Source organism: Centruroides vittatus, unplaced genomic scaffold (genome assembly GCF_030686945.1).
Source record: "Centruroides vittatus isolate TY-2023 unplaced genomic scaffold, ASM3068694v2 contig_1776, whole genome shotgun sequence".
Classification (NCBI taxonomy): domain Eukaryota; kingdom Metazoa; phylum Arthropoda; class Arachnida; order Scorpiones; family Buthidae; genus Centruroides; species Centruroides vittatus.
Window position 1 is genome coordinate 2,091,996 of NW_027121087.1, and position 24,023 is coordinate 2,116,018.

General features: G+C 33.3%; 2 protein-coding genes across 5 annotated transcripts in view; one reads left to right on the forward strand and one right to left on the reverse strand.

The window, feature by feature from the left end:
- LOC136969311 (WD repeat-containing protein 26-like) overlaps positions 1-12,740 on the reverse strand; it is a 78,772-nt gene extending 66,032 nt beyond the window's left edge. The window contains exons 1-2 of one of the 3 annotated variants that reach the window (XM_067263432.1): positions 12,604-12,740; positions 9,701-9,968 (exon numbers count right to left, since the gene is read on the reverse strand). In XM_067263432.1, the coding sequence (XP_067119533.1) occupies positions 9,701-9,968; positions 12,604-12,613 (278 nt within the window). In that variant the 5' untranslated portion in view covers positions 12,614-12,740. Of the gene's footprint in view, positions 1-9,700; positions 10,134-12,603 lie in introns of all 3 variants that reach the window. The other 2 variants (XM_067263431.1, XM_067263433.1) reach the window with 2 other exon arrangements.
- Positions 12,700-22,627, forward strand: LOC136969319 (actin-binding protein IPP-like). 2 transcript variants are annotated; one of them, XM_067263447.1, is made up of 6 exons: positions 12,700-12,778; positions 12,959-13,210; positions 18,274-18,432; positions 20,783-20,988; positions 21,065-21,265; positions 22,476-22,627. In XM_067263447.1, exons 1-6 carry the CDS (start codon positions 12,755-12,757, stop codon positions 22,576-22,578), a joined length of 945 nt encoding a protein of 314 aa, XP_067119548.1. In that variant the 5' UTR covers positions 12,700-12,754; the 3' UTR covers positions 22,579-22,627. The 2 variants fall into 2 exon arrangements, with proteins under 2 accessions (XP_067119548.1, XP_067119549.1); XM_067263448.1 differs by having other exon boundaries at positions 21,122-21,265.
- The last annotated feature ends 1,396 nt before the right edge of the window (positions 22,628-24,023 follow it).

Consider the following 24,023-nt stretch of genomic DNA (forward strand, 5'->3'; position numbering starts at 1 on the left):
AAGTACAGATTGCATTACTAGTTACCAAAGAGAAGAGAAAAATGCATTGATAAACATATTAGTAATTTGATATTTTTTTACCAGTAAATTTGATTTTAAAAAAATAGGTACACATGTAATAATTTTTTAAAGCAAAATATTTACCTGTATATCCTTTCACATTTATTTTTATATTAAAAACAGAAGCTTGAAAACTTTTATTTAAAACCACAAAAGTATCTTTTTTTTAAAATGTAGAGTACTAATGTTTCAAAGCTGGTTAATGCTCTATTTTAAAAATCCCACTGTTAAAAGGCACATTACGTAATTTAGCAAAGTTACTACAGTGGCTAGTAAATCATCTTCATTTATGTTATTTGTAAATTATTACTTGACAGTTTCTTACAATTTTTAAACTATCATATTACAGCATTATGCTGGATAATTTGGCCATTTGTTTCTTAATTGTAATGCCTAGTGCAATAGTGATTTTAGTTGAGTAACATTTTAGTTAGAAAAATGGAATGCATTTATTTGAAATGCAAGTGCTTGCAGTTAATAAAAAGTGACATTACAACTAAAAACTTACAGCTTGCTCTATTTTTCAGGCAAAACTTTTGCTATTAAAAAATTGGTCATAGAGACTACAGATTGTTTAGTTGCTGACTCATCAATGCGTTAACAACTAAAACAATCACTAGTTCACTAATTTTTGCATTTGAAGTCAAAATTTAAAAAATACCAGTTTACTGGTAAACCAGTAGTTTTGAAAAATTTATTGTTTTACTGGAAATAAATAGTCAGTAAATCTGCTGCCCCTAATATAAAGAAATATAATACACTACACATTGAGAGAATTATTGAGACAGCAAGGCATACACTTACAATCATCTTTATTGCTATTCTAATACCTTGTTGATGTAAAAGATAGTCTTACAACACTATAAAACAATTGGCCTACAACTATCCATCAAGTTTTGATAAATCTAAACAGGGATAGCCCACCATTCCTCAACATAGGAGCAAGTCCCAATTAGATCTGGGTAACTGGAATATGACTTCACACTCAGTGCTCCAATTTGTCCCTCAAATGTTTAATAGGATTAAGATTTGGGGATCTGGACTGGCCAGTCAATAACATTAATTTGTTTCTCCTCAAATTTGTGCTGTACAGAGCAAGCAGTATGGCAAGGCATGCTATGTAGTTTTTCAGTGAAGTGCTCTACATTATTATTAAAAACAGGGAATTAGCCAGTTTATCATGATATGTTGTCATAGGAATATTTCTTTGCATAATGACAAGAATGCTGATGCTAAATCAGCCCAAACAATTAGGCTTCCTCTGCCAAATTTTGTTGTATACATGACAATCAGGAAGATGATCACCCAGCATCTGCCACTTCCAAACATTGACAGATTGGAGCAATGAATCTTGTTTAGTTCAAACAACTTGCCTCCACTGCTCCATCATCCAAGTTAGGATAATCCTTGCTCCAACAGAAATAATGCTTTACAATTTTTGGTGTTATTTTCAACTTAAAAACCATTGCTCTGCTAGGGTATCTGAACTTTTGCAGCTCCATGTGAATAGTTTTAGTGCATAACATCAGTCCAATTGAAGAACTGAGTGATTGTCACCACACCTTTCATGCAGTTGCCTTTCACAGCACTTTTCAATACTCTGTGGTCTTTGGGGGTCATTAGGTTAAGTCTACCTGGGTGTTTTTTTGCTCTTGTTTATTCCTCTTCTGCAATTGCTTGATAACATCCAATACATTTTATTTTGGGAGTTGCAGCTTATCTCCAAAAGCATGAATAGAAAGTTCACACAGATGTCCCAATTATCAGTAATAGCAACAAAATCAAAATGACTCACTTTCTCCATCTATCTTCAGTTCTGAATGGCATTCAAATTTGTTAATTTAACTGAAAATTGAAAGTCTTAAAAACAAAAAAAAAATTACCGTATTTACTCGAATATAAGATGCACCTCGTCCTATATGCAAGGTCGACTTTAAAGATCAAAATAAAGAAAATTAGTTTTAATACAATTCTAATTTTATTTTATCACAAGTAAAACATCAAAATGAATGTAAATGCACAGATTGTCCTGTAAAAATTACTAGCATTTTAAACTTTAAACTTTAAGGAAAAATCTTGTCAAATTGACAACATAATTTGTTCGTGTAAACCTGGACAATCGGGAACCTTTTTTACCAATTTGTAACAGTCGAATCCACTCTCCATCGATTACCCTTGAGAGTTTCTCCGAATTCTGATTTCCGAATAATCATCTGTGGGAATGGATTAAAACTTATATCGTGCTCCCGTGTGATTTTGAAATTTCAATCTGGAATTCAATTCGAAAGCTTTGCTTTTCCTATTGCTATTCATCTTTATTCCTGACAATATACAAGAACGATTCAAACGACCCAGATAAAATACTTAATTTTAAATACAAGAGGGTAAGCATCCAGTAAAAAATGCAAATACACAGTTCACAAAAATTATTTGCAGAAAAGCAAAGAATTTTTTGTTCATGCATATAGGACAATCTAGGATTTTGAAGCTGTGATAAATGAATAAAAACCTTGTCTTACATGTGAGTAAATATGGTAATTCTTAGCATTTAATTTTTCTTCGACTAATTACATTTTTGAAAAATCTTAAAAAAACATTGCTATATTAAAATAGTTCTTTTCTTGTTCTTATATATATGATTAGATTTCATGTAGATATAACATATATAGCGCATAAACTTTCAGATAACACATAAAATTTTTTTACGTAACATAATATTTAAAGACAGTCTTTGTAACAAAAACTAAGTTACGAGAGAAATTTCTAAAATTATTATTTTAATGATTTTTTCCATTACATATGAAATTTTTATCAAATACAAATACACTTATGTATAAAAAAATTTTTTACCATCACTGCAAATCAGTTTTGACATATGTTCCAGTTAAGATGTCAGAACTAAGCCAAAATACAAAAAATTTCTTCTTCACCAGATCAACTTTGTAGTTGTTTTAAAATATTGCAAAAGTCAATGTTTCTATAATTGTATCCATTACATATATCAACAAATATTAATTTTGGAATATATTTATGGTCTGAAAAAATTTATACATTTTAAAATTTCAGGTATACCTCACCTTACGTCAGCAATTGGTTCCAGGAGAGGCGACGTAAGTCGAATTTACTTGTCACTAGGCTAAACCACAAACTACCATTCCCAGTTCTGTATTTTAATTATAAATGCATTTTTAATAATATATGGTTAATAAGAATTATTTTAAACTTACAAATAAATTTTAGTTTTTAATATAGTACAGAAAAAAAGTAATCTAAATTTATGAATACATGTACAGTACCATACGTACAGTACATACTTGTAAATGTAAGTATATGTTTACAATTTGGTGATGTTTACTGTACATTGCAGACTCTTTATTTGTGAATGTGGTTTCTCTAAGACATTATAAAATAAGATGATGATTTTTTAAGGTTAAATAACAAATACAGTTATTAAAATTATTTTGCGACAGTAGAAAATAAACTAATTTATGTTAAATTTACTAATATCGAGTGGTGCTGACGACACCAAATAGTAGATATTGAAACTATCGTGAAAAACGCCAATAATGAGCACTTAAAGACCGCTAAATAAGACAACACAGAAATACAGATGTTTTCATGTTTCGTTCTCTAGGATTTATGATGATTATATTAACATTTACTGTAAATGTACATATTTTAATATGATTTTATGTGCTTTTAACGCCTTTCTAGTGATATTACGACTTCAATATTTGTGGCGGACGGATGTAAAGTCGAATAAAATGACTTAAAGTTGATTTTTATTTTTCCGTATACTTTTTTGACAAACGATGTATAATCGAGAACGACGTAACTCGAGGTATACCTGTATAAAATTTAATTCTTTATTTCAAAGGTTACTCTACTTAAATTTTACATGTTTATCAATAATAATAATAATAATAATAATAATACTAATAATTTAGGATTTTTTTTAGGAAATTAATACAAGATTGTTTCAATTGTTTTTTCAATTAATTCCTACAGTTGTAAACTTATATTAAGGTGTTTAAAAATTTTACTATATTATTTAATTAATACAATCTTTTTCTTGCATACATGTTATTGACAACAGAAAAATTATCAAAACAAAGCATAAAACAATCCATAGCTTATATATTTCGAGTTCGAATACTACAAAAAAAAAAATTAAACTGAAAATTTGATAAATGATTGTATATAAAACAATCATCAGTTTCAACCGATTTCAATTTTTTATATAATCGACAAAGGAGGTTTTTGGTCATGTGAACATTTTTTAAAGATCCAATATGTTCCATCATCCAGTTATGATACTTGCACCTCTGCAAACAACACTGGCACAACTAGTGTTTCATCTATAAATTTTTATTAAAAACTTCTAAATTATTAAGAAATCAATAGACTTATAAAAATAAATCTATTAAATACCTTTTTAATTTTTGAAATATTAAATTTGTTATATATTTGTAGTATTGACGATAAAAATAAATATTAAAAATATTTCTCAATACACAGTGAAATTATAAACATTTGGGGAGGGGGAAAAACTATTATAGTGGTGTCTGCCCAAGCAACATTTCTAAAAATGCCCTTTAAAAACAACATCCTTTAAATGTAGCCTGCACTATTTTTATTTACAAACAATACATGTATTACTATTTTTTTGCATAATACAACATATTACAGTAAGTTATGAATTATCATAAAAAGAGATACTGGTTGTTTTGTTTTTAAAATAGTATCTTTTTTACACCTGATTGTAGTAATCTAAATATTACTTCATTGTAGTAATCTGCTTTTCACTGTGATTAATTAAATCTTGTGCTAATTTTGTGACATCTGCATCTTTTTTTGGATGTAAACTGCTTCAATTTGTTCATATAGTCCAGAGAATCTGTATGACTATTGATGGCTCTATAGTAGGTATCATTTCAGTCATGAAGCCATTGCCATCATCCTCATCCCTTTCTTAAATCTCAGAAAGTGACTAAAAAATTTTTGTATTTTGGCTTATGTTCCAGTTAAAATATTGGAATTATGTCAACAATTGATTTGCAGTGATGGTAAATCCTGCTGCATTCATGAAACTGTTGTCTCAATATCGTTCACAATAGATACTGTAAAACTAAGTATTCTTATTGCTGGAAGAAAATATGACTTTGAAGAAAACTCTGAATTGTTAATGGCATGACTCCAAGCATCTACAAGACAGCTTTAAAGATATGAGCAATGTTTCACAAAGTACTCTAACACAGACAATCTATATTTGCAATTATGTGCTTCAGTCATTTGTGTCTGTACTTTATGTTGAAATTTTGAATTACTTTTTGATCCAAAACGTTGAGAGAGTAGAATGCAGTAAAAAAACTCTTTCCTGTTTAGCTGTTCCAATCATTTGTCATCATTTCTCATTCTCCAAGGTCTTTGTTTGATTTCCACTTACTATGAAGTTTTGTACAGTACTGAATCAAATATCCAGTTTCCAAAAATCTGGAAATCAGAAAACCAACTATTTTTGAAACTGGTTAATTTTTAATGACTCCAGGAAGACTGGAAGGCTGTAGTACAACTGTAGTTTGCTACATGGCTACTTCTTTTTGATTTCTATGACTTGCATACCACATAATGCCAGATCCAGTGCTACTGCTGGCATACAGTGTTAAAAATGGTTTTATGTACTTTTCTTCATTTAATTTTCATCCCATATTATTATAAACATTACACTTTATTCATGTTACTCTATATTTTAAGAGCTTTTACATGAATTAACAAATATGTTACACTATACATGGTTTGAGGATTAATAATGATCAAACAGATGTTACTTTAGAAGTGTATTAATTTGTATCTGTTAAACATAAATACAATTCTGTTCTTTCCAAGTATAAATATACCCTGTTTCCAGAAAGCCAGACCACATCCAGTCCCAATATTGCTAGATATTTGATCTAGCACTGTAATATCTACATTCTTGAAACATCTTGGTGTGGCAGTCTTTCCAATTACCATAGGTCTCTTGCAAACTGTACATTCAATACCCTCACAGACAAAACTTTGTCTGAGAAAACATGAAAGTATAGTTCTGTTTTGTCTATGTTCAAAATATTTTCTGGATAATAAGTGATAATGGAAGAAAGGTTTTAGCTTTTCACTGTGCTACTATATTATGATCAACTCTAGATAATTCCCCACAGACAATTTTGAATTTGATATTAAAATGTCACTTTTGAAATTTTTCAGGCCATTCATTTGAGACTTTAGTCCACAGTACCTAATTCAGATGCAAATTGCAAAGCTTTGTCTTGTATGATTGGCTCTGATAAAGGAATATTGACTTCTGACTTTGCAGAACCATTCTACAACCATAGTGCTATAACAAGTGCACTATTCCCATCTTGAAACTGTTGAATTTGCTGCTATTACTATGATAATACAGTAGAGAGTCGTTTATCCGAATCAATTGGGGACTGGGATTGTTCGGATAACCGATTATATATGAAAAAATAACCTGTCCAATGTTAAAATTTTTCTCCGTTGCATGTTGCTTCGTGTTGAATTTTCGTCGATTTTAAGCCTAACGAAAATTTTTATAATAATAATCGAGGCTATTGTATCGTTAAAAATTATTTCTTTATTTTGTACAAACAAAATAAATATATTGAAAAATATAAAAACATAAAAATTATACTTTAGAAGTAAATCTAGTATCAAAAAAGTTTGATTCGGCACGACACAGTCTGACTGGAAAGCGTTCAGATAACCGGTGTTCGGATAAACGACTCTCTACTGTATTATTATTAATTGTTATTATGAGTAGCACTTCTTGTTTTTTGATAATTTCCACAACTTAAAGATTAGGGAAAATTAAACACTCCTGCTAATTTTCTTATTTTGTACTTTATAATATTCAATAACTTTTTATCTTATCTTTTAAAATGTCAGTATGAATTACTGACATTTAAAAGATAGTGGATTCAAGTGGAGCCATATCAATACTTACAGATTCTCTTCAACACACAATCTGTGGTGAAGACGGAAGATATGTATTTTAAAAATAAACAAGAATGAAGACAAAATTTTTCAAAATAGCCAATCAGAAATACAATTGTATTTATCTATGAAACACATCACAAGCAAGAAGATGGACCTCCAAGTAAGATACTGGCCCTATTCAGAATGGTTGTTGAATGGGTAGGCAATTCTGCAATTGATACATTCATCAGTTGCATTTAAGTGGCAATTAAATAATTTCAACCTATCATAAGCAATACAAATGTGAAAAGAGAGATTGAAAGAGCAAGACCACAGGTCTAATAATTGTCTAGGGCTGTGGTTTCCAAACTTTTTTGATTCTAGGTGCCCTTGCTAAATGCAGATTTTCCCAAGGCACCCTATGTCAAATTCCAACAAGTACATTAAATTCTAACATTGTAAAAATTTTATAACACTTCATGACACCCCTGTGAGGAAGCCGTGGTGTCCTAGGATGCTGCGGCACACACTTTGGGAACTGCTGGTCTAGGGAACTGTTTTAAACCAATCTAATTGGCATATCATCTTAGTGTATTGAAAACAATTGTTTATACTAATTATGACTGTAAAGTGTACATGTCCTGTGGACTGATGTGAATCCTACTAAGTAAATCCTATATTTGACTAAAATTTTAACAACAACAACAACAGGATACACAATATTGAGTTTTTTGGAACTGATTTGACTGCAACTAAAGAAACACCATACAAAGGAAGTCTACTTGATGAACATCTACTACTACTACTACTACTACTACTACTACTACTACATCCATTAAGAAAGATGAGACAGCAACAAAAAGTGCATTTCATGTGTCCATAACAAAGAGCATCTGCTTAAGAGGTCAATTGTAATGAAGTTATGTACTTTTTATATTGGACCACAACTTGTTAGAGGAATGTCTATTTTAGAGAGGTTTCACTGTATATAAATCTTATTTTAACTCTATTATTTGATTAGATAACTCAATTATATGATTGACTAAAACTGTAGCAATTAATTAATTTCTTTTACATAATGAACAGTTAATTTTAATATTAAATATTTTTTGTGAGAAGTTGCAACTAACCATTAATCATATATATAAAGTACTATGTTAAGAAAAAAGTTATTTAAGTATAATTTTTTTCAGAGTTTATGCCTTTATATAATAAAAATTTTTTTCTTAATATAGGTTCAGGCATACACTAAGATGTTAATTTTTCTTGAATCAGTTAATTTTAATTGAAAATATTTTTCTTTATTGTTTACATGTAAACAATGTAAATTTACACATCGTAAACAAAGTAAAATATGAAAGATTTATTTTTTACTTAATGAACTAAGAATGAAAACATCATGCTGACATGTAACATTTTAATAATAATAAAAATCAGCAGTTATCTGACAGTAATAACTACATTTCAGCTGTTTCTTTTAGACTATCAATTCATATAGAAATTAAATTGCAACTAATAATAAATTTGTATCAACAAAAAATTACATTTAGAACACTGAATTTCTATTCTAATAATTATGATTGAGTTAAGTTACTATCATACACATGAAATACTTTAAATTTAGTAATCAAAACCATAAAAATAAAGATTAATAATTTAATTTACAGACATCTTTCGAAAACTCCAAATTTACTAAATGTACGACAAGCAGAGCTAGTTAAAGTCGAAGCACGGGTACACACGCAGTAAAGCGGCTTTAACATAACCAGATAAACAAGCCAATGATATGGCCTGCTTCATTCGAAGCGGTATATATCGTCCAACATTAATTTCGGCTTTATTTTGTCAAAATCTTTTTCTTGAATTATCCTTGAATTAAAAAACTAATTCAAGAATCAGTAAACTGTAGATGACATACTATATCAGAAGACAGTATCAAACTGTTAACTTTATTAACCAATATTTAATAAGTCCAGATTGTGAATAACACTTTTTAATTTAAAATTACAGAAAGTAATTCATTTTGTATACTTGTTAGTTATGCAAAGAAAAATCTGAGAAACTTTTCTTTCTATGTTCTCATTATTAATAAATCTATCAATGACAATATTACAACGGTATTATAATGAATTAAAAAACAAAATTGCAGTTTATAATAATTACAAAAAAAAATGAACCCAATGAAATTCTTAGTCGAAAAACTTTGGACTTCCTTTACAAAAAAAAAAAACAAACAAAAGAAATTATTATATTAGTCAAATGATATATTTTATTTTAAAAAAAACTTTGGTAAATCAAGGTCATAAATAACTAACTTTATTCACAAATGTTTAATAAACAATTATTATTTATAATTAAAATAAACATATCAGAAGTAAACAAGTTAAATTTGACAAAAAAGAAAAGAAATTAGCATTTTTATTTAAATTACGCATTAATATTTGAGTAAATATATGACACATTCGTCCACGACAATAAATTCTCTTAAAATATTTACATTATGAAGTGGAACGTTTGTATGAAATATTCTAAGCAGGATTCATAATTATAATATTAGATTATATTTACCAATATTAATTAAGTTGAAATCAATAAAATGATATAGACATTATAGGTAAAAGTGAATACGCAACAAACAAAACATGAATAAATAGAAGTGACTCACTTGAGACCAAGACCTCTGAGATACTGTCCAATTAACCTGATAATATCTTGCTCCATCTGCGACTTCAATTTAACGTCGGACTGCTGAGAATCACCATTAGCAACACCATTTTCTATTGCTATGTCGGGCTGCTGTAGGCCTATACCTTGACTTGTGCATTGTTGCAGTTGTTGTTGGGTCGATGGCATGTTGACACTCAGGCGCTGCTTTTTAAGCGGTGGTGAAGGTATTCCACCGTCGTCAGACTCCGCACTCGATTCCAGGCTTGCTAGTTTGTATAAATATAGTACATGTGGAAAGTTTCTTTCTGTTTCAACTCTTTCATACACAAATTTGTGTATAGACACAAAACTAACACTCGCACTTAACAAATCTATCCTCCTAGCGACGATTATGCGACCTCTGGTGCTCGTTAATGCATTTTTCGAAATTCCTTTTAAATTAATATTAATTAAATTTATATTTTAAATACAAACTTCTTTGATAATATTTATAATTTATTCGAATGAAGTGTGTTTATTTTAATATAATTAACATATTTAAATTTTCCTGTAATATCAAAACGTGTAAGAATCGTATTCAACAGAATCCACTAAAACCACAAATTCTTCTATTTTTAAAATGTCATAAATTATCAAATCAGGGCCGGATTATCGAATAGGCAAAGTAGACAAATGTCTAGGGCCTGTAATTCGGAGGGGCCCGGCTTCAGTGCACAAGATTTCTTTGTTTCGATTTCGAAACTTTAATCGAAATTCGATAGGACAGAAAAGGCTGTATTTAACAATTCTTACTAAGCTCCGCTCGAGTAGCCATTACCTAAAAAAAGAAAAGGTCAACAGCCACCCGCGTGCCAGAAGTAATGTACGGCACGAGATCTCTCGCGCCATCTAAAAATATTCCTAGGGGCCGCGTCTCATGGTAGTACTGATGTATGGATAGTTATGATTTATTTTTTAAATCTACACTTATACGTCGCGACATCGCATATTCGGTATAGCGTTCAAGTTGCTCGAGTGCGAAGATATTACAATTCAATAATGTTTTATAAAAGAGTTAAAAAGTTATGGGTGACACTACGATATCCGCACCGGGTGTCACCCATGCTAGCTACGCTAATGTCACATTATATAAGATTTGTTTAGATGCAACTTATTTAAATGGAACCCCAATTTAAATTTTGTCTAGGGCCCGCTAGAGGCTTAATCCGGCGCTGTATCAAATACATCTAATTAATTAATTAATTAATTGTGAGTTTTAATTTCTCGTTTTTATTTTGTTTTAATTTTCTCCTTGTGGACATTAAGTGGTGATGTTTAATCGAATCCTCAATGGGTTTGACCAGACCTGTATTGGGGCGGGATCCGACATATCCTCAAAAGCTTCCTGGTTTCTAACCACGACTAAATCCCGGGTTCTCATAATGATAGGCACTGTACATGCCTTATTAATAACAAAAATTTTCAAATTAAGATGGCACCGAACTGAAGAAAAACCCGAAATTTATACATTTCAATTTTTTTCTAGAAACAATTAGAAAAAAATGTAGGTATATAAGTAGATTAAGGGCGTTTTATCACATATTTCATTGGAAATGAACTCATCGGCAATGTCTGATAATACGAAATTTTCAAAAGAACACATTCGCGTGCTGTTGCTCTATTAATTCAAAAGTGACCACAATGAAAGCTCACGATTTAAAGCGTTCGTGAGTGGAAAAAAAAGCCGTTAAAAATGTCAAAGGCAAAAGAAGACAATAATTTACGTTTGTTTGGCGTCATCATCCGAAGCTGATCCCAACCAACATCACTGTCACGAAAGAATTCTACCATACAGTTTGAACAACTGGATCGTTTAAACACCAAGATCAAAGAATTTCCTTCATAAATTGACAAAGTCCGATACCGCCACGACAGTGCGCCAGCACGTAGAGTGAAGATGATCTTAGAGAAGCTGACTAGTCCGCGCTGGAGGTTCTGCCTCATCCACCTTACAGATCAAACTTGGCACTAACTGACTACCGTTTATTTCCCGTCCTGCAAAACCGTATTGCCAACATGCAGTTCAATGACAACACCAGACGCTCGAAACTCTTCAAAAAAAAAAAAAGAAAGAAATTCCAGTCGTTCTACACTCACGGGGTTGAAAGTTTGCAGCAAAGATGGCGAGATGTGGTTGATATTAATAGTAATTACTGATTACCTACCAGGCCGAACTGTAATCGTTGTTGACTTAATTGTCAGTAAACTTTTTCAAAATGTTTAAATTTCACCTTACAACCTGACATTAATTTGAAAATTTTTTTATGTCTTTGTGTTTTTTTCTCTTTTGCAATTTTAAGACAATCTACACAATATGCAGTAAATAAGAATCAAAGTAAAGAAGAGTCAAAGCTGAAAAAGTTACGTATCTACATAATTGCCGAAAACAGAAAAATTTCTTTCTGTGGACAATTTCAATGCACATTTAATTTTATTACTAAATACAACTTATACATTTCAACCTTTAAATGTTTGTTTTTTTTTTTAATTTTATCGTCTTATGGGAAGTAAGAGAACCGTCTTTTTCTGGCCTATTGTTTCAAGCCCATCGTTAGTTCGGCCAGGCCCACAATGCAGCAGCCGAATAGTAAGTGATACGAGCCAACCTTTTTTGGGAGGAACCACTGCAGATATGTTAACCTCCCTTGCAGAATTGAATCCGGACTGGTCGAAATATATCAGTCCGGATATATAAACTTAAATATAACGATATTTAAGTTTATAACCGAGTCGAAAATGAATTTATAATTTAACTGATAATACTTTTTAATATTTTAAAAAATCTTAGCCATGCCGTAAAATAAATAATTTAATTATTAATAGAAAAATACAAATTATTATCATAAAAGAAGATTTTCTTACCATTTCCCATATTTATAGTTTCCAAAGAGTTTTACAAATGAAACGAATTCGTAATTAAATTCTTTTAAATATAAAAGTTTATGTTCTATTTTTTTTAAATTCTGAAATAATCTTCGATTTAACGGCGTAATTAGAATTAACGAAAAATAAAATGGAAAATAATTCTACAAAAATTGTAAAAATATATGTAAAATTTAAAAAATTATTAATTTTACAGGAAATTTCTCTTTGTTAATATTTTATGTTAAAATTAAAAAAGATTTGATACTGAAAAATACAATATATTAACGTTATTTTATTTATTTTACCATTTAAGATTATTTAATAGCATTTATATTTCTATAATTATTTTCAGAAATTAACAAGTATAACTGAAGAATCTTTGCGAAAGTTATTAAGTGATGACGAAGTTCCTACTAGTGACGAAAGCGCCGATAAAAATCTTATAACACATGATTTAGATGCGAAATCCTTTTCCAAGAAAAAGCTGTCTACAGACGTTTATATATATATTAATGATGAATGCTACCAAGCTCAGTCTTCAGTACTATGTCATCATAGTCCTTTTCTAAAGAAATTACTATTGACCAATAATAGAAAGGAAAAGGTAAGTCTAAAGCAACTGTTTTAAAATAAGTTTTACGGCATTAAAGCCGGCTGTATATTATAATTATTCAATTTAATAAGAGATGGCCTACCTCTAGGCCAAATTACTTAGCATTTAATAATTAATAGAAGCAGTAATATAGCCCGATCTCATCCGGCAATCGTTTTAATATAACTAACCGGCTTAGAGTTGTGTGGTAACTTAATAAATTCCTGTGGATTTTTCGACCCGTCCGGATTCGATCTCGGGTCCTTGAAACGTCGAAAAATGCAAAAAATATGTGGGAATTTTTTTTGTATATATGGATGCCAATGTATATTGCATGATTTTTTCCACCCAGTTTGAAGCTTAATAATTCCTGTACACTTTGCCGAAATTTTCTGAAATTTTGCAGGGAGGTTTGTGTATTGGGGGATCGATGCTATTAAATTTTGGTGAATAAAGGTCGAGGTGAAAGGGAGATAAAGGGAGATAAAGGGTGTCTTGTGTATCTCCAGTAGGATCGGACATAATGACGATTTTACCGGTCATTAGCATTTGCAATTTCTTTTTAATGAAACTCATCCCTTTCCTTATTTTGCCGGGGAAAAGTTGAGTAATTCGTCACTAGTTTTTTTTCAATATATATATTAATAAAAGTTTTAAAAAAAAAGGTATTTTCCCAACGCCAGGTTTGGGGTAAAAATATAAAAAAAACCTATTTTTGAATGAAATTCTTTCAGATAAATCGACTTTTATATATATTTTTGTATATATTTCGTTATACCAGAAACTCTCTTATTATGCAATTAATATTGTATTAGTACAGTGGTTCTTAACCTTGCTGGAGGTACCGAACCCCATCAGTTTCATATGAGCATTCACCGAACCCCTTTTAATTGGAAAAATAAAATATAATTTTTCAAATTCAAAACATAGGTATATATTTTATTGGTCCACAAAATAAACAAAACCATTATAGAACAAAACATTCATAACAAAGAATAAAACATTAAGAACAAAGAACAAAATTTAAAATCAGTGTGACTGCTGCTGTTGCCTTTTAGACACCAGTTCGGAAATGCGAGGCTTTACCTTGGAAAGTGCCACTCGCATGTCATTTTCGCAACTAAGTCTGTTCCTTTTCTTCGTTTTAATGTCCAGCATCCTCGAAAAGGATTGCTCGCAAAGATATGTTGTCACAAACGGTATCAAAATCTCCAGAGCTTTCTTCACAATAGCAGAGTACGTTACTATTTGGTGGCACCAAACTGATGAGAGCGTTGTTGTTTTGAAGAGTTGCTGTTGAACCTGGCTTTGCTGAATTTCAATGATTTTTATCCAGGTATGTATCATTAACATCTGTTTTCTCAACATCAAACGTAAACGGCTGCCTCACCCATGCTGGATATAACTCTCTTGAAGGGTACTTCCCTTCAAGAGACTTTGCAAGCTCGTCTAAGTGCATGGAAATTGCGTGCTTCAGTTCTCCCGATACAGAAATATCTCCGATTCCAGGCACATCATAATTCTTATTTACACATTCGTCTAGCAGGGTAAAGTTTGCAAAGTTACCGTTTTCTATTCGTCGTTTCCACAACGGTAGCTTTTTTTGAAACGCCTTCAGGGCTTCTTCCGCTTCGATGATGTTGACACCACCGCCCTGCATCTGTTGATTCAGATGATTGAGAGCTGCGAAGATATCAGCCATGTACGCAAGCATGAGAATAAATTCAGAATTTTTGAAGCAATCTGCATGACCATGTTGGTGCTCTTGCAAAAACAGGGCTAATTCCTCACGTAGGGCAAAAACACGATTCAGAACCTGTCCCCGGGATAACCACCGAACGTTTTAATGGTACAGAAGTACCTCGAATTCAGACCCCATTTCTTTACACAACTCCTTGAAGATGTGGTGCCTCACAGCACTATTTCGCACATAGTTCACGCATTCCACTACAATTTTTAAGACTTCTGCCAGTTTTGGAGGCATGGTTTTGTTGCCAACAAAAACCATGTCTGTGTAGAATACAATGTGTAACAACGATGTGTGGTGCATCGGCTTTCACTAGCGCACCAAAACCAGACTTTCTTCCCAGCATGGCTGGAGCTCCGTCCGAACAAACTGCAGAAACCATATCCCACGAAAGATTATTTTCTTTGAAGAAGTCATCCACAAGTTTCTTTACATCGGCTGCCTTAGTTGTTGTTGTAAGAGGCTTACATAATAAAAAATCTTCCTTTATAACGTCGTCTTTCACATAGCGCACAAATACTGCAAGCTGACTTAGATTGGAAACGCCTGTAGTTTCGTCGAGTTGAAGGCTGAATTTTGCCGGGCTTGAAATCAGATCTGCAACTACTTGGGCAAAGATATCTTTGCTCATGTCGTCTATTCTATCACTGATGGTGTCATTTGAAAGAGGAATTTGGGATAACTTAACTTCAGCCGCTTTTTCCAGCATGATATTCGCCATCTTCAACACGGCTGGTTTTATGAGTTTTTCACCAATATTGTGTGGTTTGCCCTGCTTTGCGATAAGGTAAGCGACTTCGTACGATGCTGTAAGGATCGGTTTATCGATGAGTACAAAGCCGAGGACAGGCAGACTACCTTTTTCATCAAATCTGGCCCTCTTCACCTTGAATTCAGCGAGTGTTGTATTTTTGTAATTTCCATGCAGATTAAAGAAGTGTTTTCTTAGTTTTGCCGGTGCTAGACTAGAATTGCTCAACTTGGCATTGCAAATCATGCAACAAGGACGCTGACTCCCATCACGTTCCGTTATACATGTGAATCCATATTGTACATATTCGTCCGACCACTTTCTTTTTTTGCTCGACATAGTATGAAGGGATTAAAATATTAAAAAAGAAATCACACGACGTACAATCACGACAGTCACAATTCGAATACTGGGCGCACCAAATTTCCTGCAGCATAGAAAGGCCAAGCGATGTTGCGTGATCACCCGCAGCCAATGATAGCCGAGTGGGGCGTGTCATCACGAACGTATGAGTCGGGTGTGTGCTTGACCGTCTTGCAGGTCGTTTATACGTGTATTCGATTGGGACCTCTTCACTTCGTTTCAGTTAGAGAGTAGTAGAAGTTAGAGAAGTTAATTTCCCAATAGAACACACGTTTATGTAGCATTAGTTTTCGTCACGATGACGTCAGGTGGTTGACCTCCGCCGAACCCCTGAGACTGACTCGCCGAACCCCAGGGGTTCGGTCGAACCCAGGTTAAGAACCACTGTATTAGTATTTGTATTTTCTATTATTAATAAAAATTTTAAGTGACATTATTTAAGATTTTTTTAGAAGCAACTTATTTAAAATGGGCCATTTTAAATTTTGTCTAGGGCCCGCTAGAAGCTTAATCCGACACCGACTACAAGAATAATGAACTCAAAATCTTATTAATACTGTGGATATCCACAGTATTAATATGATTTTGAATTCATTGTTCTTGTAATTATACGAGGGCTATTTTTTAAATAAGGTCCGTTTGTGAATGAAAGTGAGAATAATGCGCAATCACGGCAGTACGCAAGCGCTTCTGCTCCGAGCGAGCTTGGCGCGCGTTTTGACGCCATTTGCAGCCATATCGTCTGTCTGTATGCTGAGCTGTAGAAGTTTAAAATGTTTAAGAAAATTGAGTCTCCCGCCGACTGTGAGATACGGTCTGTTATTCGATTCTTGAGTGCAAGAAACTTGGCAGCAGCGGAAATTCACCGTCAGATTTGCGAAGTTTACGGCGATAATGCTATGAGTGACAGTGAAGTTCGAAAATGGGTAAGAATGTTCAAGGATGAGCGAGTTAATGTGCATGATGAGCCACGCCCTGGCCGACCTTGTTTGATTTCTGAAGATTTGATTCGTGATGTGGATAACAAAATTCGAGAGGACCGACGATTCACGATTTCAACGTTATCAATTGAATTTCCACAGATTTCAAGATCAGTTTTGTATACCATTGTTTCGGAGAAACTGAATTATCGAAAATTGTTTTCTCGGTGCGTTCCAAGACTGCTTTCTGACGATCACAAAACAAAAAGATTAAACAGTGCTTTATCGTTTTGACACGATACGATTATCCACACAGTCCAGACCTTGCACCCAGTGATTTTCACTTGTTTCGATACTTAAAGGAGTTCCTTGGTGGTCAACATTTCAACGACGAAGAAGAAGTGAAAACTGCAGTCGTGGATTGGGCTTCTTGACAGGCGGCAGATTTCTTTGAAGTCGGAATTCAAAAAATTGTTGAGCGGTATGTCAAATGTTTAAACAAAATGGAAATTATGTAGAAAAGTAGATAAAAGTATGTAGAATATGGAAAAAAATATATTTTAACGATATTTACAGTATTTTTCTTCTTATTAAAAAACGGACCTTATTTAAAAAATAGCCTTCGTAGATATCCCTGGTATAACACGGCATTCCTACAACACGGTCCGAGAATTGAAGATATCCCTTACAAAACGAAATAATAGTGTTTAGCAGTGAAAAAAAAATTAATATTACCGTGCAATACTTCTGATTGCTTTAATAAACACATTTCTCTTAATTACATAAAAGGGTTAATGTTACCTATGGTTCCAAAATGGCGGCTCGTCTCTGATTTAAGGAAACAGAAGAAAGAAAAGTGGGGACGCACGTTCTAACCTAACCTAACCTATTTTAATAAATTACCATAATTATTAGAATTGGCTAGGTTAGAACGTACGTTCCCACTGTTTTCTTTCTTCTGTTCCCTTGAATCAGAGACAAGCCGCCATTTTGGAACCATAGGTAACATTAACCCATAAAAGAATAACACACTCTTGCTAACTTTTGGAACCTAACCCTATGCTTTGTACTAATCCTTTGTTTCGTATAGTACGAAAAATTCCTGGAGATTAATCGAAACGTTCGGATTCGATCCAGGGTCCCCCCGAGCGGTAGGCTGCCACCTTGACTGCTCGGCAATCCGGCCGTCTATATTTTGATATTAAAATAACATACGATATTTTCATCATTTGAAAAGTCAATGTTATGCTATATCTGTTCTATATATATTATTTTATTTTATATTTTAATTTAGAAATATATTAAAATTTTAAACTTGCGACCGTCGATATTTGAAGCGCTGTTACACTTCATGTATACTGGTCAAATTCGACTTTCCTGCAACGTAACTTTTGAATTGTTGACAGCTGCTAAAAGGCTGGAAATAAAAGCTGCAGTTAGAAAAATTTATCAGGTAAAAATTAATAATATTTTATTTATGGAAAACTTTTAACTTTAGCGCATTTATTCTAATTTTTAATTTTTTAATTATAAGTTTTTTGTTTAAGGTATAAAAATTTTGATACTGAGCAATGCAAAATTATTCCTCAAGTAAATCTAATTAAAATACATTAGATCCTACTATTCGAGGTGGTGTTTATCAAAAGAGTGGCAAGGCGAAAAGAATTTCAAAGAAGTAATGCTAATGTACGAAGCAGTGGCGCGTTATATCTTCGCGGGGCCCAGGCAAATTTGAGCCAGGGACTCCATATACGGTATTGATTACCGACATTTTTCTTTGGGGGAAGTTTTTGATACATATTTTCTTATAAAAGATTGGTTTGGAGCTCCGGGCAATTGACCTTTTTGCCCATACGATAACACGCCACAGTAACAAAGAAGTGATACCACTTGAGTATGTACTAAACGACAACGGAATTCACGATAGAAGATTACTGTCGGTTCAGAGATGATTTTAATGATGCAATAGTAATGAGTTTGCCATTTGTGATCATTTTAAACTGTTATTTGTTTGATTTGTCACTTTAAAATAAGTATATTTAACTATCATTCCTATGAGATTTTTTCCATTTACCTAGATCTTCATTTGACATTTTTCTGCTATGTCACTCCTTTGAAAAAAACTGGATCCGAATAACACCGCGAATAACACAAAATATTTGTTAAATTACTAAATAAACTCAATTTGGATTTATTAGCTTGTATAATGTACTGTAGATCAGACCTGTTTATTGAACATGACGACTTTTACATTATACGATGATACCAATGCCCCACAAGAGTTGGGGAAGAGCAATTGCTGTCCTGAGAATTACTTTATTCTTTATTTTCTTTGCAATTTTCAAATAAAAACTTTACAAAGAAACATTTTATGTAGATGGCCTTCTAATTTTCCTTAAAGCTCTTTATAGGTACTGTACTATTTGAAAGACTCCATGTTTTTATAGTTAGAATGTTTCCGTAAAGATGAAGGTAATATAAGTAGAAGCAAATAAAATCTGTTTAAGGAACGTGGCTTTAGTGTAATTATTTGATATAAAGTGTATGTATTTTGTCTCTTCCTGTGAGCGCAGTTTAATAAAACGCTTAATTTTATTTAAAACTGTATTTATTAAAACAAATGTAGACCTAAAATTACAGTTAAAATTGTTTTAGTATTGTTTTAAAATTAATGTTTTGCGGGAAGTCACCAGAGTAAAATCGCTTCAAAACGTCTTGAGCCATTTGCTCATCACTGGGACAAAATTCGCGAAAGGTTCCCGCGAAAGGTTCCCACGAAAGGCTATCTTCAAAAGCCTTTTTAAAGATTTGCAGCCTCTCGGAATGTATACACATAACTGTGAATGTTTCAATAACATAATCTCATCTCATACATCTACTATTAGGAGAATTCGTGGCATATTTTCTCGCTTAACATCAGTAGCACCAGCCTCTTTCGCTACTTTTCTGATCGTCTTTATTTATTTTATCTGATTTTGTTTTAAAGACAAAACGAAATAACACAATCCCTACATCCAAATCCTAATTTTTAAAACCGTAACAGAAAGAAATATATCAGTTTAAGCCTATTATATATAAATTTGACGCTCTTTATACCTGAATATTTATCGCTTTACACGACATTCGATTATTTTATAATGTGATGTACAGAGGCAAGACACTACTAATTTGAGATGGATAGCATATATTTCAAATTAAATAAATTAAAAATATGGTTAAAAATTGCGGCCCGGCATTATGACCATGTCACAATAAATAATTGTTCCATTATAAAATAATTTCTCTACGATTTCTTTAACTAAAGGAAAAAAATATAGACATATTGCACGAAATATTAGAAGTTCAAGAAATTTCTTAATTTCAGACCTAAATTGAAATTACAGAATATTTCTTTCATACTACATTACAATAATCAATAGTCAAAAATATGGGAAATTACAAGAAAAATGTATAAACTCCGACTCCTGCGATAGCCTACAAGTGAAGGTCTGATGTGAGGTTCAATAATATGGACTTTGTTTTACTTTCCTTTAAAATACTTATATTTAAAAAGTAACAGTACAATAAAACCTGTGTAAAACGGAACCTTAATAAAACAGAAACCAAACCAAACCTGGAGAAATATTCCATATCGTGCGAGTCCGGTTTAAACAGGTTCTATTGTATATTGAAATCAACTGTCAACGAATTTTTATTCTGGTTACATATTGAAAATCGTAAAAATTATCATTTAAATCTTTAACTCTGTTAAAGTTTTACTCGATTACTAATTAAAAATAACAAATAAATATTTAATTATGTAGATTATTTCTGAAGAATTAGATGAAATAAGTAAATTGTTTTATATTTACGTAATATCAAAGCAATGTGGAATTCAAAAGAAATGGTTATTATCATACGAAACAATTCTTAAACGTTTCGAAGAATCGGTTTTATGTCCCGAGTTTCTAAATCTCAAAGTAGACGAAATTTGCGAAATCCTTTCTGGAGACTGTATAGCTGCGAGAAGGTAAAAATAAAACTATTTTAAATTCATTCGTTTATTTATCCTTCCTTTCTCTACATTCAAATAAATCAATTTTTAGTGAAATTATAGTATTTTTGGCTGCTCTAAGATGGATACAATGTAATTATTTAGAAAGGGAAAAATACGCCATTCGAGTCGTGAGCTGTGTCCGATTCTCGATGATGACGCTCGATGAAATTCTTGCCTGCTATCATCCACCCATATTACAAGATATTGTACACGTACCGGAGATACGTGCAAAGTTATTAACTTCGACATGGTCAGTGAATTATGTTTAAGCGTGCTCCAGGCTTTATTTAAACATGCTGTATGTTTCTTGTAAGCAATAAAACTTATTTGAAATCTTGAAATCCACATTATGACACTTTCCATAATAATTTTCTACTTCAATCATTATTGGACCCCTTTTTATTGTGTTGTAATTTGAAACGATTGTAGACCTATAAATTTCCACTGTTGTCTGTCCTTCCTCAATCTCGAGAATTGAGTGAGATAGATGAAAGTCGAGACCAGATATGGAAAGCTCGGGGACAGCAGGCCTTGATTAACTATATACGAACTTCCGATACAAACCGGAAGAAACCGTATTTCAATTCAAAATTTTTCTTCAAATGAGTTACATAGATGACCAGCACGAGTGTATTGCTAGCAGGAAAGTATAATGTACTAGTAATTTGAAATGGAAAGCATATATTTTAAATAAAGTAAATTAAAAAATACGATTAAGAAATTGCAGCTCGGCATTGTGACCATGTCACAAGAAATAATTGCTGGTTAAAGAAAATATACATTTCAAAAATAAGATCAATATATGCTCTCCACTTCAAATTAGTAGTGTCTTGTCCCTGTACATAACACTTTTTCGTTTTCAATGAAGTCGTGCCGGTCCTTTATCTAACTCCTTTCGGTGGAAAATTTTTCAATCGAAATAACGTAACTTCTGGTTTGCGTCGGAAGTTCTTATATGGTTAACAGTAACGTCCGGCTCCTTCGTACGGTATTCGTAGCCTTTTGGTAGGATAGTAACAATCAACAAATGTTTAAGAGCTGGTATTTGGTAAGAAGGGGTTTCAGCCACTCCCCAGTTTATAGAACCATTTTAGTTCTATAAATTGGGAATGGCCGCAGCTTTTCTGGCGATATGCGGACCCCGGTATAGTACCACCCATTTCGTTTGGTCGGTGTAATTTCATAGTACCAGGTATATATTTTTAGTTAAAATCAAAACAACTAAATTAAATCATTAATAAAATGCCTTAGAATTTTTGATACGGTATTAATTATATTTAATACGTGTAATTTTTAAAATTAAAAAGTTCTATTTGACAAATTTCGAGTTTAAGAATTAAAATAAAACTTTATACTATATAAAATATACAAGATAAAATTAAATTTTAAAAATTTATATATTTCAATACATTTATTTATTTATATGTGGTAACATTGATCGTATTTGGCCTATTTTATAGCTACGTAGCGGCTAAGAATTTGGGAATGGAGTCGGAATTTGAACAGTTTTCGTCTCTGCCTAGGACGTATACCGTGGGTGGAAAAATACACCATTTGTATTAAAAGTATCGTTAATATAAATTATGAAAAATTAAATACAATAAAAATGTTTTTGGCTATTAAATAAGTAGATTTTGGTTTTGTTTTCCAAGAATGATGGCATTTATATTTAAAGAAGTCGACGACACATTAACGAAAATAAAACCTTTTTATAAGCGCCCACCAGTGGTCGAGTATCCGACGACCGTATCGTATATAATCGGAAAGTTATTTTTCGGAGATTATTCGTTGTTTAGTATAGTTATCCTTTGTCATTTTAATCTATTTTAGGATTTTCGAAAGATAGAGGAAAAAATCCGGCCTCCTCCTGCCTGTTCTCGGTATCCTCCTGTCTGTTATCATTTCGTTGTCCAATACGGAGATTTCGGCTATTTTCTCCCATCCTGCGCCCACCGGCAGCTACGGAAGACGAAAGTTTCGAGTGCCGCCAGGCGTTTCCGGGAAGAGGAGGCGGCGGGCGGTCGGTCGGTCGGTAAAGTAGAGCGAGACGACTCGGAGCCTAGGGCTGGGCGGGTGGTATTGCGGGCAACCAAGACAGAAGTACCGCACCGTTTCGTTCCGGCCACCATGCCCAGACGGCCGGTAGCGTTTACGCCTGTCTGCAATTAGCCTGCTGATAGGTTCAAGGGTAAAAGACCGTCGTCCGAGCCTGGGTTAGGGTTTCGGTAGTTGGACGTTGTCTCCACCGACAGAGATGGCTCTGGCTCTGGAAACGGGCTGCCTCGTCTGCCGCCTGGTTCATTGGAACGCATCGATGTCCAGACTTCCAAGAGAGTAAATGGCCATTTGAGTCTCCAGATCCATAATGATGGCAGACCGCCGGTAAAAATTGCCGTCTGGCCACGGCCCGCCATAGAGCCCACGCCTCTGCCCCAAAGATGTCGCAGCCCGGATCGACGTCGAAGACCTCCGAAAGGACCACCCCTACGGCGATGCGGCGCACCCAATTTTGCCGCCGGTCAGTGGCCGCTGGGCGAGAGTGGGCGGGAGCCGCCGTTGGGAAATAGTAATAAGTAGACGACGGACGGGAGCCAGGAAACGTCCGGAGGGATAGCCGCTTGGCGGTGACAAACCGGTACGCTCATACCGGGGGTAGGGGCTAGTTTTAGGAGAGTGTACGAAGGACGAGCAAAGGGCTGGGTGGCCGAAAGTAGACGGAAAAATAAAGCATTCTCCGTCTTTTCGAACCAACTCCCACCGTCGGGAGGTGCTCTGCCTTCGAACGGTAACGAAGAAGTGTAGGCTGCGGACCGGCGTCCGGAGACCGGAATCCCTTCGGTGGTAGAAAAATCTCCAGTTTCCATGATTAAAACTGCACGGATAAAATGTGCGAGGATTTAAACTGTCGCTGAGGGGCGGCGTGGAAGAGCGAGGAACGGGGAATGCCAATGGTCGTTGGGAAGGAGGTCGTCCGGGTTGAGTATCGGTTGTCGAATGAAATGCGCCGA

What these genes read in the sequence shown, in the direction of transcription:
- LOC136969319 (XM_067263447.1), top strand. Translation starts at nt 12,755, where the DNA reads ATGGAAAATAATTCTACAAAAATT. An exon ending in AAAATAATTCTACAAAAATT is followed by an intron (nt 12,779 to 12,958) that starts GTAAAAATATAT and finishes AATTATTTTCAG; the next exon opens with AAATTAACAAGTATAACTGA. An exon ending in AAGTTATTAACTTCGACATG is followed by an intron (nt 21,266 to 22,475) that starts GTCAGTGAATTA and finishes CCTATTTTATAG; the next exon opens with CTACGTAGCGGCTAAGAATT.